This window comes from Emys orbicularis, chromosome 9 (genome assembly GCF_028017835.1).
Source record: "Emys orbicularis isolate rEmyOrb1 chromosome 9, rEmyOrb1.hap1, whole genome shotgun sequence".
Taxonomy (NCBI): Eukaryota; Metazoa; Chordata; order Testudines; family Emydidae; genus Emys; species Emys orbicularis.
Window position 1 is genome coordinate 75361563 of NC_088691.1, and position 21593 is coordinate 75383155.

At 40.8% G+C, this 21593-nt stretch overlaps 1 protein-coding gene across 1 annotated transcript; it reads left to right on the forward strand.

Moving 5' to 3' along the window:
* Positions 1-859: 859 nt before the first annotated feature.
* On the forward strand, positions 860-19134 carry DIPK2A (divergent protein kinase domain 2A). The gene is made up of 3 exons (XM_065411215.1): positions 860-1513; positions 14825-15128; positions 18803-19134. The coding sequence occupies exons 1-3, from the start codon at positions 860-862 to the stop codon at positions 19132-19134; spliced, it is 1290 nt and encodes a 429-aa protein (XP_065267287.1).
* The last annotated feature ends 2459 nt before the right edge of the window (positions 19135-21593 follow it).

A 21593-nucleotide genomic window follows, 5' to 3' on the forward strand; every position in this document is an offset into this window, starting at 1 on the left:
AATACACACTATGCACACTTGCCCTGTGCAGAACGTGGCATTAATGTGCAATAGCCAGAAGAGTGTCTGGACACGGGTTAACGGGGACAGATTCGAGCTGCAACAACCAGGCACCCCGCGTGCGCGAGACAAAGACACACACCGACCCGAGGCACTGGCTGGCACATGCAAGCCCAGCCGGGCAGCTCCGAGCCGGGGACGGACGGGCAGTAGCAGCACGTCCAGCGAGCTGTTTGCTCCCTCGGGCCACAGTGGCAGGGGCAACCGCGCCCGGGACAGGCACCTTCCCACGGGGCCCTGCTGCCAGGCGGGCAGGGGGTAAACACAACATGGCGGCTCACACTGCGCCCCGTCCGCCCCGAGCTGGTTCAGCCAGCAGCTCGGCACAGGGGCCGGTCGGGCTGCTGCTTCTGAATCTGTTTGCGATGGGGGACGACGCTCCCGCCCCTCCCGACCTGCCCGGCTCTTCCTCAACGCCCGCCTGCTCCTGCTCCACGCCCCCCTCTCCCTCGCGCGCGCGCGACGGCCCCGCCTCTTTTCCGGGGGTAGGTGCGCGCGCGCTCCCCCACCGCGGCAGAGCCTGTGCGCGTGAGGCTCGACCCCTCGTGTAGGTGGGAGGAAGCTGCTCGGGGGGCGCGCTTAGGCTCCGCCCTGCGCGCGCGCCCGGCGGTGGCGTGGCTCCTCCCCGGGGCGGGGCGGTCCGGGCCGGCGGGCTCGCGGCGCCGCCCCCTCCCCCCTGCCGTCCCCCTCAGTAACTTGGCTGCCTTTTATCGGGCGAGTCGCGCGGCGGAGAGTTTGCTGGGGCTGGAGCTGCGGCGCGAGCGCGGAGCGGCGGGGAGGGGGGCCCCGGTCCGGGACGATGCTGCGGCTGGTGTCGCTGAAGTTGGGGCGGCTGTACCGCTACGTGAAGCTGGCGGTGCTGGGCAGCCTGGCGGCGGCGCTGGTGCTGAACACGCACTCGCTGCTGGCCTCGCTGCAGCGCAACGAGCTGTCGGAGCGGCGCTTCCTGCAGCTCAATAAGTGCCCGGCCTGCTGGGGCACCAGCTGGTGCCGCAAGTTCCTCAACGGGCAGCTGCGGCTGGAGAGCTGGGGCCGCCTGCGCCTGCTCGACTTTCTCAATGTCAAGAACGTCTACTTCGCGCGCTACGGCGAGCCCCGCGAGGGCAGCCGTCGCGTTGTGCTCAAGCGCCTGGGCTCGGCGCAGGAGCTCGCCGACATCGACACCAAGATCTGCCGCCGCGCCACCGGCAGGGGCCGCTGCGACCTGCTGCAGGCCCTGCACGCCACCGAGTTCGCCAGCATCAACGGCGACGTGCGGCTGCTCACCCCCGACGTGGTGGAGGGCTGGTCGGACCTGGTGCACTGCCCCTCGCAGCGCCTGCTCGACCGCCTGGTCCGCCGCTACGCCGAGACCAAGGACTCGGGCAGCTTCCTGCTCCGCAACCTCAAGGACTCGGAGCGCATGCAGCTGCTCATCACGCTGGCCTTCAACCCGGAGCCGCTGGTGCTGCAGGTAACGCCCCTCCCTCTCCGCGCAGGTACTGCGCCCCACCCTAGCTGCCCTCCCTCGTCCACGCGCAGCGCTCCGGGGAGGGGGTGGGTGCGGTGCTAATCTCCTCCCGCTGGCCCAGCCTAGTGACAAAGGTCGGTGCCAGCGTAGCCATCCTGCTTTCCTTGGTGCTGCAGGAGCGTGTCCCGTCTCCTTCCCCGCCTGCCCCTTGCCCGGCCCTGCTGCCAGGTAAGTGCCCATCCACCCAAGCGCTGGCTCTGGCCGAGCATCGTCTGCGCCTCCTCTCTGGTCACGTTGCCAGCAGCGCCTTGGGTGGCTGCTTTGCGGTGGCGGGAGAGCAGAGCCGTGCGTGTCTTGAGGAGCGCAGATGGTGCAAACCCTCCTGGAAAACGTAGTCAAGGGAAGGCGCTAACACCACGCTTCATCTTCCCCAAACGCTCTCCCGAACAGTGAGCTGCCTTCCAAAAACTACCTTGACACGCCGGGGAAGGAGTCTGCTCTGCCCCTGCTGAGCGACTCTGGGCAGGGGTTGTGTTGGGTGTTTGGTTTGTTTTCTCATTTAGCTCTTTCCCCGAATAGTCTCCAGAAGGGACTCTCCGCCTTAGCACCCCTCCCCCTTATTTTGTAATTGCTTTTTAGTGGCGGGGAAACATGGAGATTTCATTCTCTTTTCACTGCCCCGCCTCCCATGGAAAGCTTTCTTCTTCTATTCTATGGCGATCATCTGAGAGGGTGAAGAGAAACTGCTATTCTGCAGGTAGCAGGCTTGGCAGCACTGTTGTCTACGTTTAAAAAAACAAACAAACAAAAAAACCGGGTAATGGTATATTTATCCCTTTGTCTTGTTAGTAGATGGCTTTAATCCCATGCCCATATCACATTAATAATTTGAGAAGTCCTTAAACTTTTGTCAGATGAATACTTTAGCTGATCAGTTTCTTGGGATCAGGTTTAGTATACATGGATTGGGACATCTGTTCCTTTTTCATAAACCCTCTCGTTGTTAGAGTCCATCTCAGTGTTTTATTAGGATTTTAACTCTTCACATAAGTACATAAAGCTCTTTAGTTACTGTTTGAACTAAAACTTACATTTATTGCAATATATGACTATTTCTGTCTGAACCGATCAGTGAGATAAGCCTGATGGTAAAGCAGCACTCTAAATGACAGCTCTTTTTAGCTGTTCTGTGCTTTAATTATATCTAAATAAGAATAGAGTTTTACATGCTTTCTCAACTTGGCTGACAAGAATGTACACTTAGTCAATTTTGAGAAACTTTGATTTTGATCAGACTTTAGATGCAAATTTGTGGAAAATTAATAATCTCTTGTTTGTGATACTAGTTGTTTTGTCTTGCATAAATACTACTTAAACTGAACAGTTGCTGCCCCTTGTTTACATTAAGCTATCAACACTATTGAGAAAATTCTAAGTATGCACTTAGAAAGTTACTGGAGTTGAATTTTGGTCCAGTCGTTTTTTTCTAACGACTTTGTCTTTTACTGTCCTTGGTTTCACTTAATTAATGCCTAAAGGAGGAATTTTGTAAGTGTATTTTAATACACTAAACACATTATCATAGAATTACTATAATAAACCTCTGGTATTTTGCTAGATATTTGGCCAAGAAGCATCCAGTTGATTGTCAAATAGCCAGTGCTGTGGAGATTGGCTTTAACTTCCAGTAAATTTATTTCCTGACTAATTTCTAGAATGCTCATTTAAGAAAAGGTGCATGCATTTTAATTTATTTAGAGGTATCATGAACTTGAAATGTAGTTACCTTTTTTAATGGCTTCTTTTTTTGGATCACCCGTTCAGTCCACCTGGTGATTTCTCTGATTTTACAATTGACTTATTATATTTAAGATGAGTTTTCCCTTCCTCTTTCCTGTGAGGAAACACCTACACAGGGGCGCACACTGACTACATAGTGAAATGCATTAGACAGAGTGCTGTCAAATGCATCCAGCAAATAGACTTAAAAATTAAATAACTTTTCCTCTGGCCTTTCAATTATAGTGTAAATTGTAACAATAGTTTTAAAAATTGGGCAGAAGTGATTATTTTTAGTTGGTGTCCATTTTTAACATATGGCTTTTGCTGTGAATGTAGATTGTGGTATACCAAGCCTACTTCTAAATGTTTTTGCAAATGTAAATAAAGGTTCACTGTGAGTCTTAGTTTTGAAAGTTAGTACTACAAACAAAGAAATGTGATACTTACACCACTTAGTATCAGCTTTAAATGCTTCCTTACACATTCCTATCACATTCCCATCAAATAATTTATTTTGAGTTTTGCAAATTTTAGGAAAGGTGAAGTAACTTCCTGGATGACTGAACCAATTAGATTTAAATGTATCAGCATTTTAACAGCAGCAATTCTGGAAACTGATTGCAGATCCAGTTTAAAATAACAAAATATGTCAACACTTATGCATACGTAGCCACACTAAAAATAGTAACTTGAGATTTCTGGATAAGTTCTGTATTGGAGGTTTTTATAAATTACGTGGCCTGTTAATCATGGGATACCCTGTCATGTGGATTTTTACAGGAGTGAATAGGGTAGGCATAGATTACTAAGATTTTTTTTTCCCCCTCCCAGTTGCCTGGATTTTACTTTAAAGGAAACAAGCTTTCAGATTTTGATTACTTTATAGTGCTAGAGTTCAGTAACTTGTACAATTCTGTAACTTTGTTTTTGCTTTTAAAAGCAACTTTCCAGAGAGAAACTGTCCTGAGGACAGAAACCAGTGAATGTGGAATAGTGTGAAAACAAATCTTTCCCTATGTCCTGTTGATCCTATTTACTGATGACAACTTGACCATTTCTGTGAATTAGATACTAATATGTATGTGTTGTAACTGAATTTTCTCTTTCGAATTATGACTAGAGGATGGATGGAGATGGAAACTTAGCTAGTTGAATTCATGTGTTTTACCCAGTATTACATAGACAAATTTAACCATGTGGAATACTAAAGTTACAATGTCAGTACGTGTCTAAGGAATTAAACATGACATGCTGCCCACGAAAAGCACACATTGCCTTTAATTCAGCATACATTGTTGGCCATCTCTTTAACTTGATCTGAGAAGAGGAAAAATAATTCTGTTTCGTGGAGGATTTTGATATTTGAAACATAGTTTTGTTATCATTTGGAACACCCTCCCTGCCCCCCAACATTTCCAAATTGTTTCTGAAAGGGAATGGAGTACTGGCTCTGGGGAACTCCATCTGGCAGACAGCTGTGGAGCTGCTGACTCTTGGAACCTCGGGCTGCCGAAGAGCTGGAACCTCAGAGCTTAGAAGCCACTACTTGCAAGGCTTCCAGCTCCCCATCATACCACCTGGTAAGGTGTGTAGGAAATGGGATTCTGGGAGCTGGGATTTGAGGGCAGCCTGCCTGGTGAGCTGTTGGGGAGCTTAGGAGCTGGGACTCCCGGGGCTTCCAGATTTTCAGCTTCTGGTCAGTGTGTCATGCTGGCTGGCAAGATGCTTCCATTGGAACACTACCTGTGTTCGATCGCAGCTTTGTCAAAATTGAACTGTCTGCAAAATGTTTCAAATTCTATGAATTGGCATTCTCCATCAGAAAACAGTCTGTTAGAGTAATTCTGTCCAGTTTTAGTTTCAGCAGCATTGAAAGTTCATAAAATTAGATCTTTTGGAGATCTTAGATGCTCTTTCAAATCATAAAAAAGAAGCTATCATTTTAAGGGAAAACTCTAACTTGGAACGTAACAACTGTGTTTACGTTAATTTTTTGAATTAACTAAGACTTCACATCTAGCTTTCACTTCACTCTTTTCAATTTTGATAAGTGAAGTTAACAGAAGAATATTAACTGGGGAAAAATATAGGTAAGAATTTCTGTTTTCTCGATCATGAAACTTGTGACAGCAGCATGTAGGAGATCCTTCTTACTTCGTAAGAAGTAAAGTTGTGCTGCTCTCAGATGTGTTGAAAGGTTTGGCGGTTTTTATTTTATAAAGCTAAAATATTCAGTACTTGTTTTGATTGCACTGGGTAAGGAAGGAGTGGGAGTGGGAATTGGAGATTTGTTCTAAGAATTTTCTTTTCTTGGAGGATTCCCCGGTTGTATATAACAACTTTGAAGTGCTTAACAATAGTAATCAGTGTTAGCTGTTTGTTGCCAGACAGTACAAAGGAAGACTCTGTCAAATGGTGTTCTGTGGGTTATCCCCTGAAAAACTGTCTCTGCTTAATTTTAATATGCACAAAAAGCATATTCATCTTCAGGTGGGGGAAATGCACAGATCTGAGACTGAAAGCATTACTGATCTGTGCTTTTTCATTAACTTATAGCTGTAACTAAATATAAACGTTTAGGCACTGAACTTTAGATTTATAATGGAAAAGGTGACTTTAATCATCTACTAAATCTAGTGACTTGGGGATTATAAAACTTTTTATCAGAGATTGGAAGCTTAGCTGGAAGCCTGTTTGGCATATGGATTACTCCTAAAGTGGCAGTGCTTATGAAATGCATACTGTCACAATTGACTGACAGCTTCTGCTTTAGCCAGTTTGAAGGTTCTACTTTACCCTTCAGTTAAGCATGGTACACTTCTGTACTAGTCATTAGAAGTTAAGGAAACACCACTTACGTAATTTAATTATTGAGGTCTAATGTGAAAATACTAATGTTTTTTGCAGTAGCATGATTTTACTTCATCCTTATTAGTACATCTTAAACAAGCTTTTATAGACTGACTATTTTTGATTCACTAATTCATGCTAATCTTTATAGTACAACAAATTGCAGGACAACTGCATATGATTTGGTACAGTTTTACATCTCTTCGGAGTACCAAAACAGTGTTATCAGCTTCACTGACTCTTCCATAATATGTTCTGTGTTTAAACAATAAGAAAGGATTTATCTGGTTAGAAGTTGCATGTTTCATCCACTTATGTGGCAGGTTGAGGAAGAAATTTTAGACCATCTAAATATAAATTGTATTGATAACACTTTCATAAATATTTTTTACATCTCCAACTAAAATTTTTTTACTTGTCTGTTTTGTTTAAAAACAGCCCCTGCTTGCAATATATAGGCAAGCATTTTAACAAATTAAATCCTAGTTTATAGCTGAAACTGATACATTTTAACATATTTTATATAAATATTAATTTCTTTGTGGTCTGACTAGGATTGTAAATTGAATTTCATTTCTATGTGGCAACAAAAACAATTCTAGTTATTGCTACACAGTTTTTAGTGACAGGTGTTTGCTTAGTGCAACCTTTTATCTACAAACAGCTACGTAGTGACATGAAACACTGAACTCATTTTCAAAAATTGTTGGGCTGTTTTTTTTACCTGTATGAATATCTGCATGCTGCATCTACACAATTAAATCTTTTTTTGATTACTTTAGTCAGGATGGCAAAAGAATTTTGATTTAGTCTGTATGCTAGCAGACATCTTCAGTTTTGGTTGTCTAACTGGAAAACTTGTGGCTTTCTCAGTTTTAGGCTATGGTCTAAAACTGGCAGGTAAACTAAGGCTATGTCTACAATATCTCCTATTTCGGCAAATCTTACGTCGCTCAGGGGTATGAATATTCCATCCCCCTGAGCGATGTAGTTACGCTGACATAAGCACTAGTTTGCACAGTGCTGTCGCTGAGAGAGCTTCTTCCACCAACATAGCTTATGCCACTTGTGGGAGTGTTTTTTTTTTTTTTTTTTAATGCCAGCTGGAGAGTTCTCTCCTGTCCGCATAGAGTGTCTTTAACATATGTGCTGCAGTGGTGCAGTGCTGTAATGGTGCAGCTGTACTGGTACAGCTGTGCCTCTGCAGCTATGTAAGTGTAGACATGCCCTAAAATAAAAATTGTTGCTGCTGTGAGTGTCTAAAGGCATTCATTTGTATTTTGCTTGTTCTGAACAAATACCAAGATTGCTTGTTTGTTTTAATGGTTTTTAGTGTCTGTCTATTGGTCTCTTTTTTGTTGTTGTTGTTGTTGTTGTTTAGTTTAGTCTTAGCCTTAATATAAATTAAAATGATACTGTTAAAACCAGATAAGACTGAGTCAGAACAGAGGGTATCTAACTTGTTTCAAACTCAAATGAAAATTGATTCCAAAATATTATGGGTAATATTTGTCAGGCTTGCAATCTAGAGCTGATCAGTGCTGTCTGTTAAATCCTCAGTATGGATCTTATCCACATACCCTTACATTGCAGAGCTTCTTGCAGGATGGGAGCATATCACTATATCCAGGGAACTTTGTCCTAGGTCCCCCATCAAATGGGTGTGTGGAGTAGATATATTTTAGTGAAGAGCAAATAACCTGAGGGAGAGTCTCTGCTTGGGCCATTCATTCATACCTGCATCAAGTGATTTAATGTGCTTTGTTGCATATATGGGGGGGAGGGCTTATTTGGGCAGGCTCGTGGGGGAAAAAGTCACAATATCAGTTGTTTTTTTTTTTAATAAAAAGTACTATCTTGAAAGGCTATTATCTTGATGGTTAAAGCTTTGTTAAACAGGCATGCACACTTGTGTGGAATTGATGGCATTTGAGTGGATGTTTTTGTGCCAATCATTGATATATGCACTCTTTTTTCCACCTCATCTAGTAACTCTGTAAAGTGGTTCAAGAGACTATCCATTTTTACACTGCTGTATAGGCAGAATCCAAGCATTGAAGCTAAGTGAGTGGAGATTGGTGAATCTGGCATTTATTTCTTCTGTGGCAGCTTCAAGCGCATAAATTTACTTCTAAAGACCCCAAAACATGTACCACTGAGTTTAACTTGTGTAAGAATAACTTTCAGACATAAGGATCGGGATTGTTTTTCATTGCACTGAGTTTCAGCCATAGTATTTTCTAGCTTTTGCAAAATTTGAAATGAGATCTTCTCCTTGAAAAGCAAGAGACTTCGGTCACATGGATGCAAGCATCCACAGATTTGATTTTCTTGATATCCTTTGGATTCTAGTGGCCCCTGACTTAGAGTTTCTGTAGTATATGGCTTCTCTACGTTGTGTTTTTTGTACCAGTGAAATTACACCAATGTAGCTGCTTCATTGCAAGTGACAAATGCTCCTAGGTCAGTGCAACACTGTGCTGCCTCCTACATGGGGCTTATGGAAAAGATGCAATGGGGTACTTGATTTCTGTTCCTGAAGGGGATGGACAAAACCACACTGTATTAATGTAGATTACACTTGGGTGAGGTAAATTTACATGAAATAAGTAACTACATCTTTTCTGGACTAACAAGTGTTCTTTTTATAAGGTAAATACTATATATTTTTTGATAGTCTCTTCTTTTTTAAAATAGTGCTTGAAAGTGGGTTTCCCACTGCTATTAAGAAATCTGATTAGGAACATCTAAATTGTTAGATGGAGTGTCTTGGATGTCACCGGGAATAGTGGAAATGAGTTATTTCGACAGGTTAACTGATTCACATCTTTTTTTGGTCAGTTGATTATTATATGTATCTTCGCTCATAGAGTGAGAATTTCTTTACAGGTGGAAAAATACTAATATATTCTCTTACGCTATATATTGCCTTAATCCTAATTTTTGTCAGTGAATCTGTATTAAAAATGCACCTGTTAAACAGTTGATTAAATGCTTTCCTTGGATTTGCTATTGTGACTGAGTGTAAAATGTGTGCTAGCAAGTGTCTCAAAGTTGCACACTTTATAACCAAGTAGCTGTTTTAGAGCTGTGGGCAGAAGAGCTTTTTAGAGTCATGCTAACCCTATTTTGTTTAGCTCCAGATCTGACAGTAAGCTTGCCTTCAAACAAATATATTTAATTATATAGGTGTACCCAATACACCTCTACCCCGATATAACGCGAATTCGGCTATAATGCGGTAAAGCAGTGCTCCGGGGAGGCGGGGCTGCACACTCTGGCGGATCAAAGCAAGTTCGATATAAGGTGGTTTCACCTATAACACGGTAAGATTTTTGGCTCCCGAGGACAGCGTTATATCGGGGTAGAGGTGTACTAATAATTCAAGCATTTAGTTCAGAACTGTGCTATTTGTAGTTCAGTAGTTAGAGATTTTAGCAACCTTTTTATTTAGCTTTTGTTTCTAACGGTAGCTAAACATGTGCAGTGGGAATTCTGTTTTATGATTTGTGTGCATTTTTTGGCTTTTAAAACAATACAAAGTGAGATTTTTTTTTCTTGTTGTAGTAGACCTAATGATTTATTTATGCAAATATTTTCAAAAGGTAATGAAGTACCAAAAGTTACACCTCTGCTTAAAAAGAGGACAAATCGTCACTCTAGTTAACAATTCTTGTCAAAATCACAGTGAATCTAAAACTGCTGAATATTACACTCACACATATTTTTTTTTTTTATCCCCTTCTTGTGCTACTGATTTGGGTAACGAAGTGTAGATATGGCCATTACATGCCAGTTGGAAAGGAGCCAGAAGCAGAGAGCTTGTTTGTACATGTGCAGATGTTGGCAGGAGTCCCTCTACTCTTGTCAGAAGATCGGTTTGTTGCCACAAAGATATAAATGTATCTGTTTTACAATATGATGTGTGGTTATGTTTGGAAGATTCACTTTTTAAATACAGCAAGCCAGTACTAGAATCTCTTGCAAAAGGCACTGATCATGCTGAACCTCATAGTAAGTATGTGTAGGGTTTGAAGACCAGTTTGATGCTATGGCTAAGAGAACTAATGTGATCCTTGGATGTATAAGCAGGGGAATCTAGAATAGGAGTAGGGAGGAGGTATTGCCTCTGTATGCATATGGTATTAGTAAAACCATTATTAGAATTCTGTGTCCGCTTTTCTTTAGAAATCATTGAGTATGGGGCTGAACTCATGGCTAAAGTGGAAACACTCTAAGAACCTTTTCAATGATTACACAATGATAAAATGTCTTGTACTTAGTGAAAATCTATTAAAATCAGTTAAATTGTATAAATTAGAATTGAACACAAACTGCTAAAATTTCTTTTTTTGTTAAATATGAGTAAATTCAGGTTCAGATGAGTGCCTGCAGTAGAGTGCAGATCCAGATGCATTGGTGTGGGACTGGAGAAATTTACCGTGTGTGTATACAGTCCAAATGTTGACTGTAAAAGATTAAGGGTGGACTGGCTTAGCAGTGAGATTCAGGGGCAACCCCTTAGTAAGTAGCACTGGGCCAGCCCCCTGCTTCTGTTACCTGAGCTACTGGGAAAGTGAGAGTGTCCCAAGATGCTTACATATGCTGACCCAGGACTAAGCTATTGGCTCTTTTATGGCCATCTGTGGTAGGTATATTATGAATTTGTAGCTCCACGATTCCCACAGCTGCTGGAAGGGAGAAGTAGCTGTCTCCCCTCTTCGAGAGCCTCCTGGCACCTGCAGTGTTGTGAGGTATCCCTTGCGCTAATCCTCCCCGACTCTTTTTTGGTATGGTTGGTGTGGAGTGGGAGGAGGAGCAGGGCCTGTCCTGTGAATAATTAGCTCCACTTTGCTGCAGCAACAGCAGACTGATTCTTGGTATTTACTGTGATCCAGAGTTAAAGCAGCAATGACATTGGCCAAGGACTTGTTAACTTCATTTTCCTGGTATTTAGCAAAACCATGAACAGCAACAAATGCTAAAATGGCTATAAAATCAAGAAGACAGCACTGCATTGGTGGCTGGGCATTACTATGGTAATCTATTTAAAAAGGCAGTGTACTTAGAGTGGGGTTAGCACTCACACATGGTGTGTGTCTCTGTCTCTCTCTGCCATGCTGTGTCTCCTCCCTCCATTCGTGCTGCCTTGTAGAGTGTGAGGCTGTATTAACAACGTGTTAACCCTTGAGGGCTCAGCCGAGTGCTAGTTCATCATTTAGCAGCAAGGCATTCCCTGGGAAATATCCCTCCCTCTTCCACCTTCTGACTTCACCACCTCAACCAAGCTTCACAATCATCATTGCTGTGTACAGTATTAAATTGTTTGTTTAAAACTTGTGTGTGTGTGTGTGTGTGTGTGTGTGTGTGTGTGTATATATATATAGATAGATAGTCTTTTGTCTGGCGAAAATTTTTTCCCTGGAACCTAACCCCTCCCACCCCATTTACATTAATTCTTATGGGGAAATTGGATTCGCTTAATATCGTTTCACTTACAGTAGCATTTTTCAGGAACATACCGTATATACTCGTTCATAAGCCGAATTTTTTTAGTAAAAAGGGGAAGCACCAGAGAAGGGGGTCGGCTTATGAACGGGTATAGAGAGGGAGAGGTGGGACACAGCCCCTCCCCCCAACACAGGGAGCAAGGAGAGGCAGCACAGCCAGCAGAGCTAGAAGGGAAGAGGCGGGGCCAGAGTCTCTCCACTTCTGGCCACGCTGCTCTCCCCCCAGCCTCCGAAGCAGCTGCAGTTCCGGGACTGGCAGGCTGCAGCCGTGCTGCTTGGCCCCGCCCCCCAGAGCACACTGAAGCTGTGCCGCTGGAACATACTACGGCTGCACCGCCTGGTCTGGCCCACCAGAATAGGCTGCGTCCGCATTGCCCAGCCTGCTGGAGCAGCTCCAGCCAAGCCAGAGACATCCTCCCTGGCCCTCCCCAGATAAGGTGGGAAGGGATGGGATGGGGAGAGTGTGGGGGTCCCGGGCTAGGGGTGGGGTCATGTGGGGGTGGTCATAGGGATAACTCCCCTGACCCCCAGCTTCTCTTTTACCCCCCTCCCCCCAATAAAAAAATGTCCCCACCAGTTGCTATTCCGACCTGTCAGGGTAAGCCGCTGGTGCGCCGGGACACTTTGTTTACTTAGGCTTACCTCCCTGCCTGCGGACACTCGAGGTAAACAAACCATCTCGGCCCACCAGCGGCTTATCCTGATGGCCCGGCAGCCAAAGTTTGCTGACCCCTGAATTATAGGGTCGGCTTATGAACGGGTCATAAAAAAATTCCATTTTTACGTATCCATCTTGGGGGGGTGGGGGTTGGGTTATAAACGAACCGGCTTATGATCAAGTATATACAGTAACTACAATATTAAGCGAGGAGTTACTGTACCTGCGCCCCTGTAAGCTCTGTAGTGTAGCTATAAACTTTAAACTTTATCCCCATTTTAAAGTTACTGGAAGTAAGTATGCTAAGAGCAACCCTTTATGACTGATGACATAAACTTTTAGCTGGAGGGAACATCTAAAGAAGTCTGTTATTACTTGCTTCCTGAACACTCTGTAGCTTCTCATGGACCTCTGGATACAACCAGGACAAGTTGCAGCAACTGACATCATGTGTGCATTACACCAGCAGGTCTGTCTATTGTTTCCTCTTCCTCGGGGTGCTCTATCCCTGCCAGGATGAAGCATATCTCTCAGCTTTCAACTATGACAATGTGGGATACCTGTGAGTGTGACAGCTGCCATCTTGGCCAACACTAAGCCAAGGACAACCAGTGACCTCCAGAGCTAAAGGCATCACTCTTTACAGCTTGTCTTAAAGAGCCAGCTCTCACCTCAAGAGCCTATCAGACTCACATCCTCTGTGGATTGGACATGGGTGTGTGTGCATAACACATACTCTGACTAATAGGTTATACAAGCAGACATTGTTACTAATGACTGAAATGTGTATTTTGGTGATTTCATCCCATAGTTAAGTTAAAAAAAAAAAAAATTTTTTTTTTGAGGTCTTCCATATATGAATCGCATGTATTTCCCCCCACATAGGTCAATCACCTTCAGATCCGTAGCTTAGACCTTTGCTTTTTGAGCTGCCAAAGTAATTGCAAGACCCTTGTATGGCCGGCTGCTGAAGAAGGACTTGGCATGCACTTTCCTAGTGGGAAACCTTTGCAGTAGATTATATTAAAATCCAGGATTCCTGATCACCATCCCTGACTCTGAGGAATGTGTTTTATAGTGGTTAGAGATAGACTAAGCAGACTGTTTTGTGTCACTCTGAAAGGCATCTTGATGCAGTGGATAAGATTGGGGTTTGTCATGTTAGAGGCCTGGGTTCTCTGCCTGAAATGACTGTGTAAGCTCTCTGATAACTTACTTAAAATGAGGTGGGGGCAGGGACAAGTATCCAGCAGCTCCTCCCTGAGTGTCTTTTAGGTTGGGATTCATGGCCTTAACCATTTAAGGAGAGAGGTGAATTGCATTGGAATCTGAACTCCAGATCTCTTTTAAGCTCAGAGAACTATCTCAGTGACTGGTACACCACCTCCTCCCCTGAACTGAGTGGTGGTGGTGGCTGTGCTGTGCTGGATTTCAAAGAGACTTTTACAAAAGAAAGGTTTAAAGTTCCTGTTAAACTGAAATCAGTAATGCAATGCAACCTTAGATGCTGCTGCATAATAGTTCCATTCAAGGAAACTGATGTTTTTATCACTATCTGGTGACGTAGTTATGGTAGCAGTGCTAGAGGTATAGCACTTACAACTATTATTTCAGAACTATTAAAATTTAGCTGGAGTGTGCTTATCCTCAGTGAGTGCTGTGGTCTATAATTCAGTTTCTGACCTTAATATTAATTTTGGATTTTCTTGATGCCTAGTATTCAGTACTTTTTTGCAAAAGCGTTAAGTAGCTCATCTTGGTCTTGCATATTTGAAGATATTTTTAATTGCATGAAATATACCCAAACATGCACAAATTATTTAACAACTTCTGTATTGTTTTCAGTATGCCCTTACTACCTAGACAATTGTTGTTTTCTTGAGAGCCTGTACTACACAATACTGTCCATATTACTATTTCCATTTTAAAAATCTGCATACATTGAAATAAACTAAGATGGAGGATTAAGGGAAGATGGAAGAACGGAACATCCTAAATTTTGTTGTACACCAAAATATTGGTTAATTTTTTTTCTGTAAGGTCCTCAAGGAAGACCAACAAGAATCCTATCAGATCTGGAAGAAACAAAAGGGAAAGTGGAAGAGAGGAAGTCTAATTAATAAGAGAAACTTAATGTATATACAACACAAAGCAAATAGTTCATAAGCTTCTATTTAAAGACCTGGGTTACAAAATTACTTTGTTTTGTAAGAAAATATGATCACAATAGTGCCATAGCAGGAGTCACAGTATATAAAACACCAAAGGCAAAAGATAATCAATTCTGACATAGGAAAATATACATACAAAAGCTAGATGCTAGTTTAGAAATAATATATGTAGGTATTCTTGATGGTATCAAAATGCAAAAATGTGTTCTGGTCAGCATAATCACCTGTTGTAAATATGAGTCTCAATAGTCTTCAATCTTGCACACATTTCAACCTGTTAAAATATACTGGTGTTCCTCTATTTACTCAGTATTAACAAAAAAAAAAATCTGTTCATATGCAGAGTTTTCCATCTGATGAGGGCTGGCCATTTGCAAAGTACCTGGGAGCATGTGGAAGAATGGTGGCCGTCAACTATGTTGGAGAAGAATTGTGGAGTTACTTCAATGCACCATGGGAAAAACGAGTGGACCTAGCCTGGCAGTTAATGGAAATAGCAGAACAACTGACAAACAATGACTTTGAATTTGCACTCTACCTCCTTGATGTCAGCTTTGACAACTTTGCAGTTGGTCCTAGAGATGGGAAGGTTATCATTGTAGATGCAGAAAATGTTCTGGTGGCAGACAAAAGGTTAATCAAACAGAGTAAGTTGTTCTTCCTCTCATGTCCATCCTGCTTCATGTTTTACAATTTGTCTTAAAAGAATATGAAGCTGTTGTGAGTTTCTGAAACAGAGACTTCAATTACTACACTATTTGTAGAATTAGATCTATAACAAAACTATAGAATTTTCACATACTTGTAGAAATCAAAATTAACAAGTGCTCAGGTATATACAAGAATCACCTGAATTCTATATTGCTTGTATTCCTGATATACAAATACACAAAGTGAGTGGGGGGGGGGGGGGGGGAGATTACTTGATGCCTGCTAATCATGCTTAAAAGTAGTTGTTGCAGTCTTTTTTTTTTTTTTTTTTTTTAAATGGTTCAAAGTGGCTTCACTCCACCTTTTCCCCTATAATGGTATTTTTCCTGTGTTTCAAACTTTCTTTCCTTCTGTCTCAAGTCATGTGCTTTTTTTCCCTTTATGTTGTGTTCGTTACTTGATTCAGCGAAGCTTCTCTCATTTTATTTATATATAATGTAATATCTGAATTGGGGTTACTTATGCGCTGTTCTTGGTGACACTTAGGGTGAAGCAAACTGGCTCCATCCCCCAGCTACTGAGTGAAGGGATAGTGCTGGAATTCCAGTTATCCCTTGACTTATAACAGCCTCCAGCTAATAGGTATCTAAATTGATATCCTTTCCCTCCAATAACTCTCCAATAGCTATAATGAAGAAGGAACGTTCTATTTCAATTTCTTGGTTCCTCTGGCTTACCCATCCTGAGCCTCCAGGCTGCTGCGAGGATGGAAGCCACTGCTATTCTACCCCTCACCAATCTCCTGGCTGCCATGAGAGACAGGATGTCTGTTGTTCTACCCTTGTTCCAGACTCTGTCTTTTGGCCCTCATTTCCCGTAAATAGTGTCAGTGACTACCTCTGCTGAACTCAGAACTTAACCAAGCAGCAGCCAAGAAAAATTGACCAGAATCTCTTCAGTAACACTCTGATGCAGAGTTCCGAATAGCAAGAGTGAAAATTTGTCCATTTTTTGCAAGCTGCAGAAACAAAAGGTAGCAATAGAGGCATTGGAATAGTCAGGCTGTAGACTTAGACGGCATTACATTGGTTTATAATTTCTTCAACTGAATAGGTGAATTTTACAAGTCTAAGGACTGGAATCCTTTAAAATAAAAACTTAAATTCTATAGGAGTTCATGGCAGTAGCCCAAAAGACTTCTGTTTGCCCAGGATGTGTGGATTTTTCAAACTTTGCAAATATAATTAATATCACTGAATTAATTTCTAGACTGTATTTTCCACTCTGTGAGGTCTTTCAATACAAAGCAATATTTTCTTTTTAATAACACTCACTAGTCCATATTTCTCATAATGTATTTAGATCAAATCCCAGTAGGGGATGCCAATAAATCCTTTTAATATGTTGGATATCCCACTGTTTCAGTACTGACTCCACAAACTCAGACATGCGCGCGCACACAGATTTTTTTTTTTTTTCTCCCAAGCCCAGTAATGTTTAGGTATGGGGAAATATTTTTAAAATGCTATTGCAAACTTCATGTCTCACTTTGTTAATAAGGTGTCTAGTTTTCCTTTTTGGAAAATTGGGACAATGAAGAGGTTTATGTATTATACTTTTGAGGTGACAGTGTCTACATTTTAAGGCTGGCCCAATTAGTCTTTGGGGTTGCTTCCATAGCAAATTCATACATGGGGTCCATAATCTATTTGTTTAAGTATTTGTTTGTAGGCCCCCAATCCAATTACCTTAGTATGAGAGTGTCTAGTCTTATTTTTCTGTTCACCTCTCAAATTTGAGGTAATTTAATTAGCTAAATTTGAATCAACTTTTTTCAGAATCTATTTTTTCTTACCTTTTGAGTCTGCCTTTCATTGCATAATTACTTCAGTGTTTTTTATCACAGCCATCCCTTGGCTTGCTGTCAGAACAACAGTGTAAGTGCACCATAAATGTAAACTAACTATTAGACCAGACACTGCTTTCCAATAACACTGGTTTGTCTTCTGTGTACATCAGGCAATACAGGTGCTTAAGGGCTCCAAAAGGGGACACACAGTTGATTTCCCCTCTAATAAGAGGAATTGTCTCAAACCAGGCAATGGTATGTAGCTTCCAGGGGGAAGCTTGGTCCTATATAAGTTCTTCCAGGAAACTCTGAGGGAGCTGCTGTATACTGCTGAATCTAGAATTGCTCAAGGCAGCTATTTCCCATTTGTAATCAAGGTAATTATTTTTGTCAGAGGCAAACTTTCTGTTAGACAGAAGTCTCTAGAGAAGGAAGGTTGCCAGGATACTGTTGCAACGCTTGTCAAGAGTTCTGCTATGTATACCTGAGCAAAGTGTAGAAAGTTTGATTTCTCCTATTTGTTTACTCTTTATCACTTAATGCACCTACACAAACTCTGGATGACTTTCTGGACTTCACTTTTTTTTTTTTTTTTTTTTAAGTTAGCTCTTAAGTTAGAGTTAAGTTTCTTTAAGTTAATTTTTTCTAACACCTATCTAGGGAGGAGGACTCAGGTCACTTTTCTTCAGATATAAATGATTTGTGGGGGATGAAATCAAGGCTTTTAAAAATTTATAATTAAGCACCCTTTTATATCTACAATATTTTTGGTTTCCAATGAAGTTCTACAGGATCTATATAGTTAAAATATAGTACTTGGGGGAGAAAGCCATCAGTGTGTTTTTTGTTTTCTTTTTTTATGGGAAACTAGATTCTGTAGAGTAATTATAACATCCTGCTGTTCACTGCTTGATGCCTTTTAGCATTTCTAATGATCCTTAAGATATTGTTACTTTATAAATTCCACTTATTATTTGGAGTTTAACTTGTAGTTTTGTACTTGTAGAAACACTAATAAGATACGTCTAAGGACTCTTGAAATGCAGGTTACAGCTAAAAAATTTATGTTCAAAAAAAGGTTTCCTTACAAAAATTTAGCTAACAAATAACTAGGAAAGTTGTGAGGGATAATGGCTTAAATAATTGTATGACATCAGGCAGAGACTTAACTTGGATCTCCCACATCCTTAGTGGGTGCCTTAACCACGAAGCTATAAATCATCACTGGAGCAGTGACTTTGACTTTAATTATTTTTGAGAAGTAGAACAGCTTCAAGAAGAGAGATTGGGGCCCATACCCAAATATCCCATAGCCCAGTGGCTAAGGTACTCTCCTGTAATGTGAGAGGGTAAGTTCAAATCTCTTCTGCACATCAGCAGAAGGAGAATTGAACCTGGATTTCCCACATTTCAGATCAGCATCCTAAGCAGTGGGCTAAAAGTTATAAGGAGGGCACCACCAGCTCACTTCTCTTCATGCTGTTTTGTGAATCTAGTCCTTCTTTGCTTTTGTTAAAATACCCAAAATTGAAATAAAAAATTGAGTTGGGTTAAAACTGTTTTTGTTTTGACACTTCTGTTCTTTAGTTTGGTCATATTTGTGAATGATTTTAGGTCTACTGAAACTATTCTTTTTGGTAAATAAACGTTGTGGCTTATTATTATTATTATTATTATTATTATTATTATTATTATTATTTATTTTTGCACCTGGCTCTAGTTACTGGTTTCCTTCAAACTAAGTCTTTAGTCATATTTTGTATTAAATATATTGCTTTCCTTCCATCTCACCCACAATATTTTGCCATCTTTGTTTTACAGATAAACCTGAAAACTGGGATGTATGGTACGAGAGCAAGTTTGATGACTGTGATAAAGAAGCTTGCTTGTCCTTCTCGAAAGAGATTCTTTGTGCTCGTGCCACTGTGGACCACAATTACTATGCTATTTGTCAGAACCTTTTATCAAGACATGCCACCTGGCGTGGCACCTCTGGAGGACTACTTCATGACCCTCCAGCTGAAATTGCCAAAGATGGCCGACTTGAGGCCTTGCTGGATGAGTGTGCCAACCCAAAGAAGCGATATGGTAGATTCCAAGCTGCAAAAGAACTACGTGAATACCTTGCACAATTAAGTAATAATGTGAGGTAGTTCATGGTGAACTAATCACCTTTTTGTAACACTGGCTAAAACACTATCGCAAAGACACATGGAAAAATGAGGTTTTGAACTCACATATTCAAAAGAGAACCTTTTTTTTTTTTTTTTTTTAAATTAAACTATCTGATCAATTATATAAATGCCATAAAATATTATGGTGTTTAGAGGATGTTCCTCTGTAAACAGACAAGGTACTTATCTAATTAAAACTTGAGCTACTATTGACTGTTCTCCCTGATTGCCTAAGGAGTGGGTCAGATGAGATAAGACTGTGATAGCTTAATTGACAGCTTGTCTGTCAAGGGGTACTTTACATAAAACTGCATTAGTATCACAATTTTGTGAAACTGATGCTTTTACTTGGAAAGTCAAGTTAGACTGATGGCCTGTTTTAAAGGCTTTTTTCCGGATGTCATTGTCTCATTTTTGTGTTCAAACATCTTACTGAAGTGGCATTTACATACATGCAGGTAAATCTAGTTGTCTGTTGCATTGTTTCAAATTTAACAAGTTTTATTTAATACTGTGCAGTATATTATTACTATGAGTGCAGGATTCCCATGTTTACGGTCTAATCTAAGTTTACCACTGTATCTTACTGTGTGTATTACATTTTTTAAAAGGATATAGTCATAAAGCAGACTCAACTGTCATATATGAACCGTAATACATTCATATTTGATTTTTGTAGTTCTTCTGTTACAGGTATCACTTGATAATGTAGTTACTGTACAAAACTTCAACCTTCCATGCAAGTATGTACACATAGCCATTCAGCAGGGAATCGTTTGTATGAGCAAACAGTCATTTTTAACTTGAGGGGAGAATATAGTAAAAATCAGTAGGAATTGAGGGTAGGTTAAAAATAAGATCACTAGTCCAGTATAGTAAAGCATAAACCAAAGAAAATGGTTGTGTATCAGTCCCTAGACTAGTCCTAAAGCAAAATTATGTACTGTAGTAACACTAATCCATTGTGAAAATTCAAATTTCAGTGGGTCCTTAGTTACTCTTCGAGAAACTTTTTAAGCTACTAGTTAGTGCTTGAGGAAAATCCAGATTTAAACTTAAGAAAATGCCTAGCAGGCTAGCATTTGTTCTGCTGAATTCACAATGTAAAGAAGTTTACTGAATGTTTATCCATCGGTTTAGTCGTTAAACTGACTATGCCATGTTCATGCTAGAGACCTTGCTTTGAAATAAGTTTTACTATTTGAATTGGAGTAAAAATGGTCCCTTTAATGGTTAGTGTAAACCTGAGATTGCTCCCATAAATAAGAATTTGCATAAAATATCAATCACTATCAAAATGATTTACTTTCTTGGAAGATTTTTGTTTTTGATTTCGTTTATACAATAACTACTGTAGTGTTTCATTTACCTGAAGTGTCAAAAAATTCGACTCCTAAGCAAAGACTTGTAGGTGGTTTTTTTTTTGCCTGCAGCAGTAACAAAGGAAAAAAGTAATAGTTGTAAATTAACCAAAACTATGGTATTAAACAATTTGGAATGAGCTGGGTATGCATGACCATTCATGACAAAGTCAGCATGGCTGTCAAATACTACTGCAAAGACAGATGGAAATTGCTGCTATACCAAAATTGCTGTAGGAGCAGGGTGAAAGAAAAAAGCAAATTGTAATTCAACGCTGATTGGTTCTTCTTTCTCAAAGCTGGGGAGTGTGGTGGGAGGACGTACCGCTATATAATAATGCAAAAGTTTTCTGAGATTTGTTAGATGAGTGTATTAATGACTGTCTTGCACAGCTCTAGATTTTCACTTTGAATCCATTTTGCATATGTAGTCATACTTTACTGCAGCTCACTTGTCTTAATTTTGTTTTCAGAAGCTAATATGACACTTACAGCTTTTATTTTCCTATTTGCTGTTTGTTTTTTTGCTGTTGGAAGACCGTTTTACCAGCTGTGCTGCAACCTCTTTCCCTTCAGATATGGGTCTTTAAATAGGCTTTACACTACTCTTTTGTCAAAATACACTTATTTGCAAAAAATACATTGAAAATTTGAGATTAAATAACACTAGCTGCCACGCAAGCCTTGTTGTATCAATTATGTTGATTTTTAAACACCCTGCACATTTTCTGATTGAGTTGTTTATTAAAGGGTAATAGAAAACACTGCCAGCTCTGATTAGTACTTGAGGTAGTCTCGTAATTACTAAATGTCCCTGGTTAGATTTGGTTTAAGGGTTATAGTTCCCTCTGAAATATATTGAGAAAGCTGATTTGGAAAGGAATCTAGAATTAAAAAAAAAAAAAAAAAAAAAACTACAGGGAAAACACTTACGTGGAAAGCAATAAATTTTGTTCAATTTGCACCTATCAGATATTTATTGTACAATGACAATTTATATTTTTAGTCATTGCCCATTAATATTGATGAACTCTTGGTGAAATATTTTTGAATGAGACATTTGGGGTTTGTATGTGC

What these genes read in the sequence shown, in the direction of transcription:
- DIPK2A (XM_065411215.1), top strand. Translation starts at nt 860, where the DNA reads ATGCTGCGGCTGGTGTCGCTGAAGTTGGGGCGGCTGTACCGCTACGTG. An exon ending in CGGAGCCGCTGGTGCTGCAG is followed by an intron (nt 1,514 to 14,824) that starts GTAACGCCCCTC and finishes GTTCATATGCAG; the next exon opens with AGTTTTCCATCTGATGAGGG. An exon ending in CAAAAGGTTAATCAAACAGA is followed by an intron (nt 15,129 to 18,802) that starts GTAAGTTGTTCT and finishes TTTGTTTTACAG; the next exon opens with ATAAACCTGAAAACTGGGAT.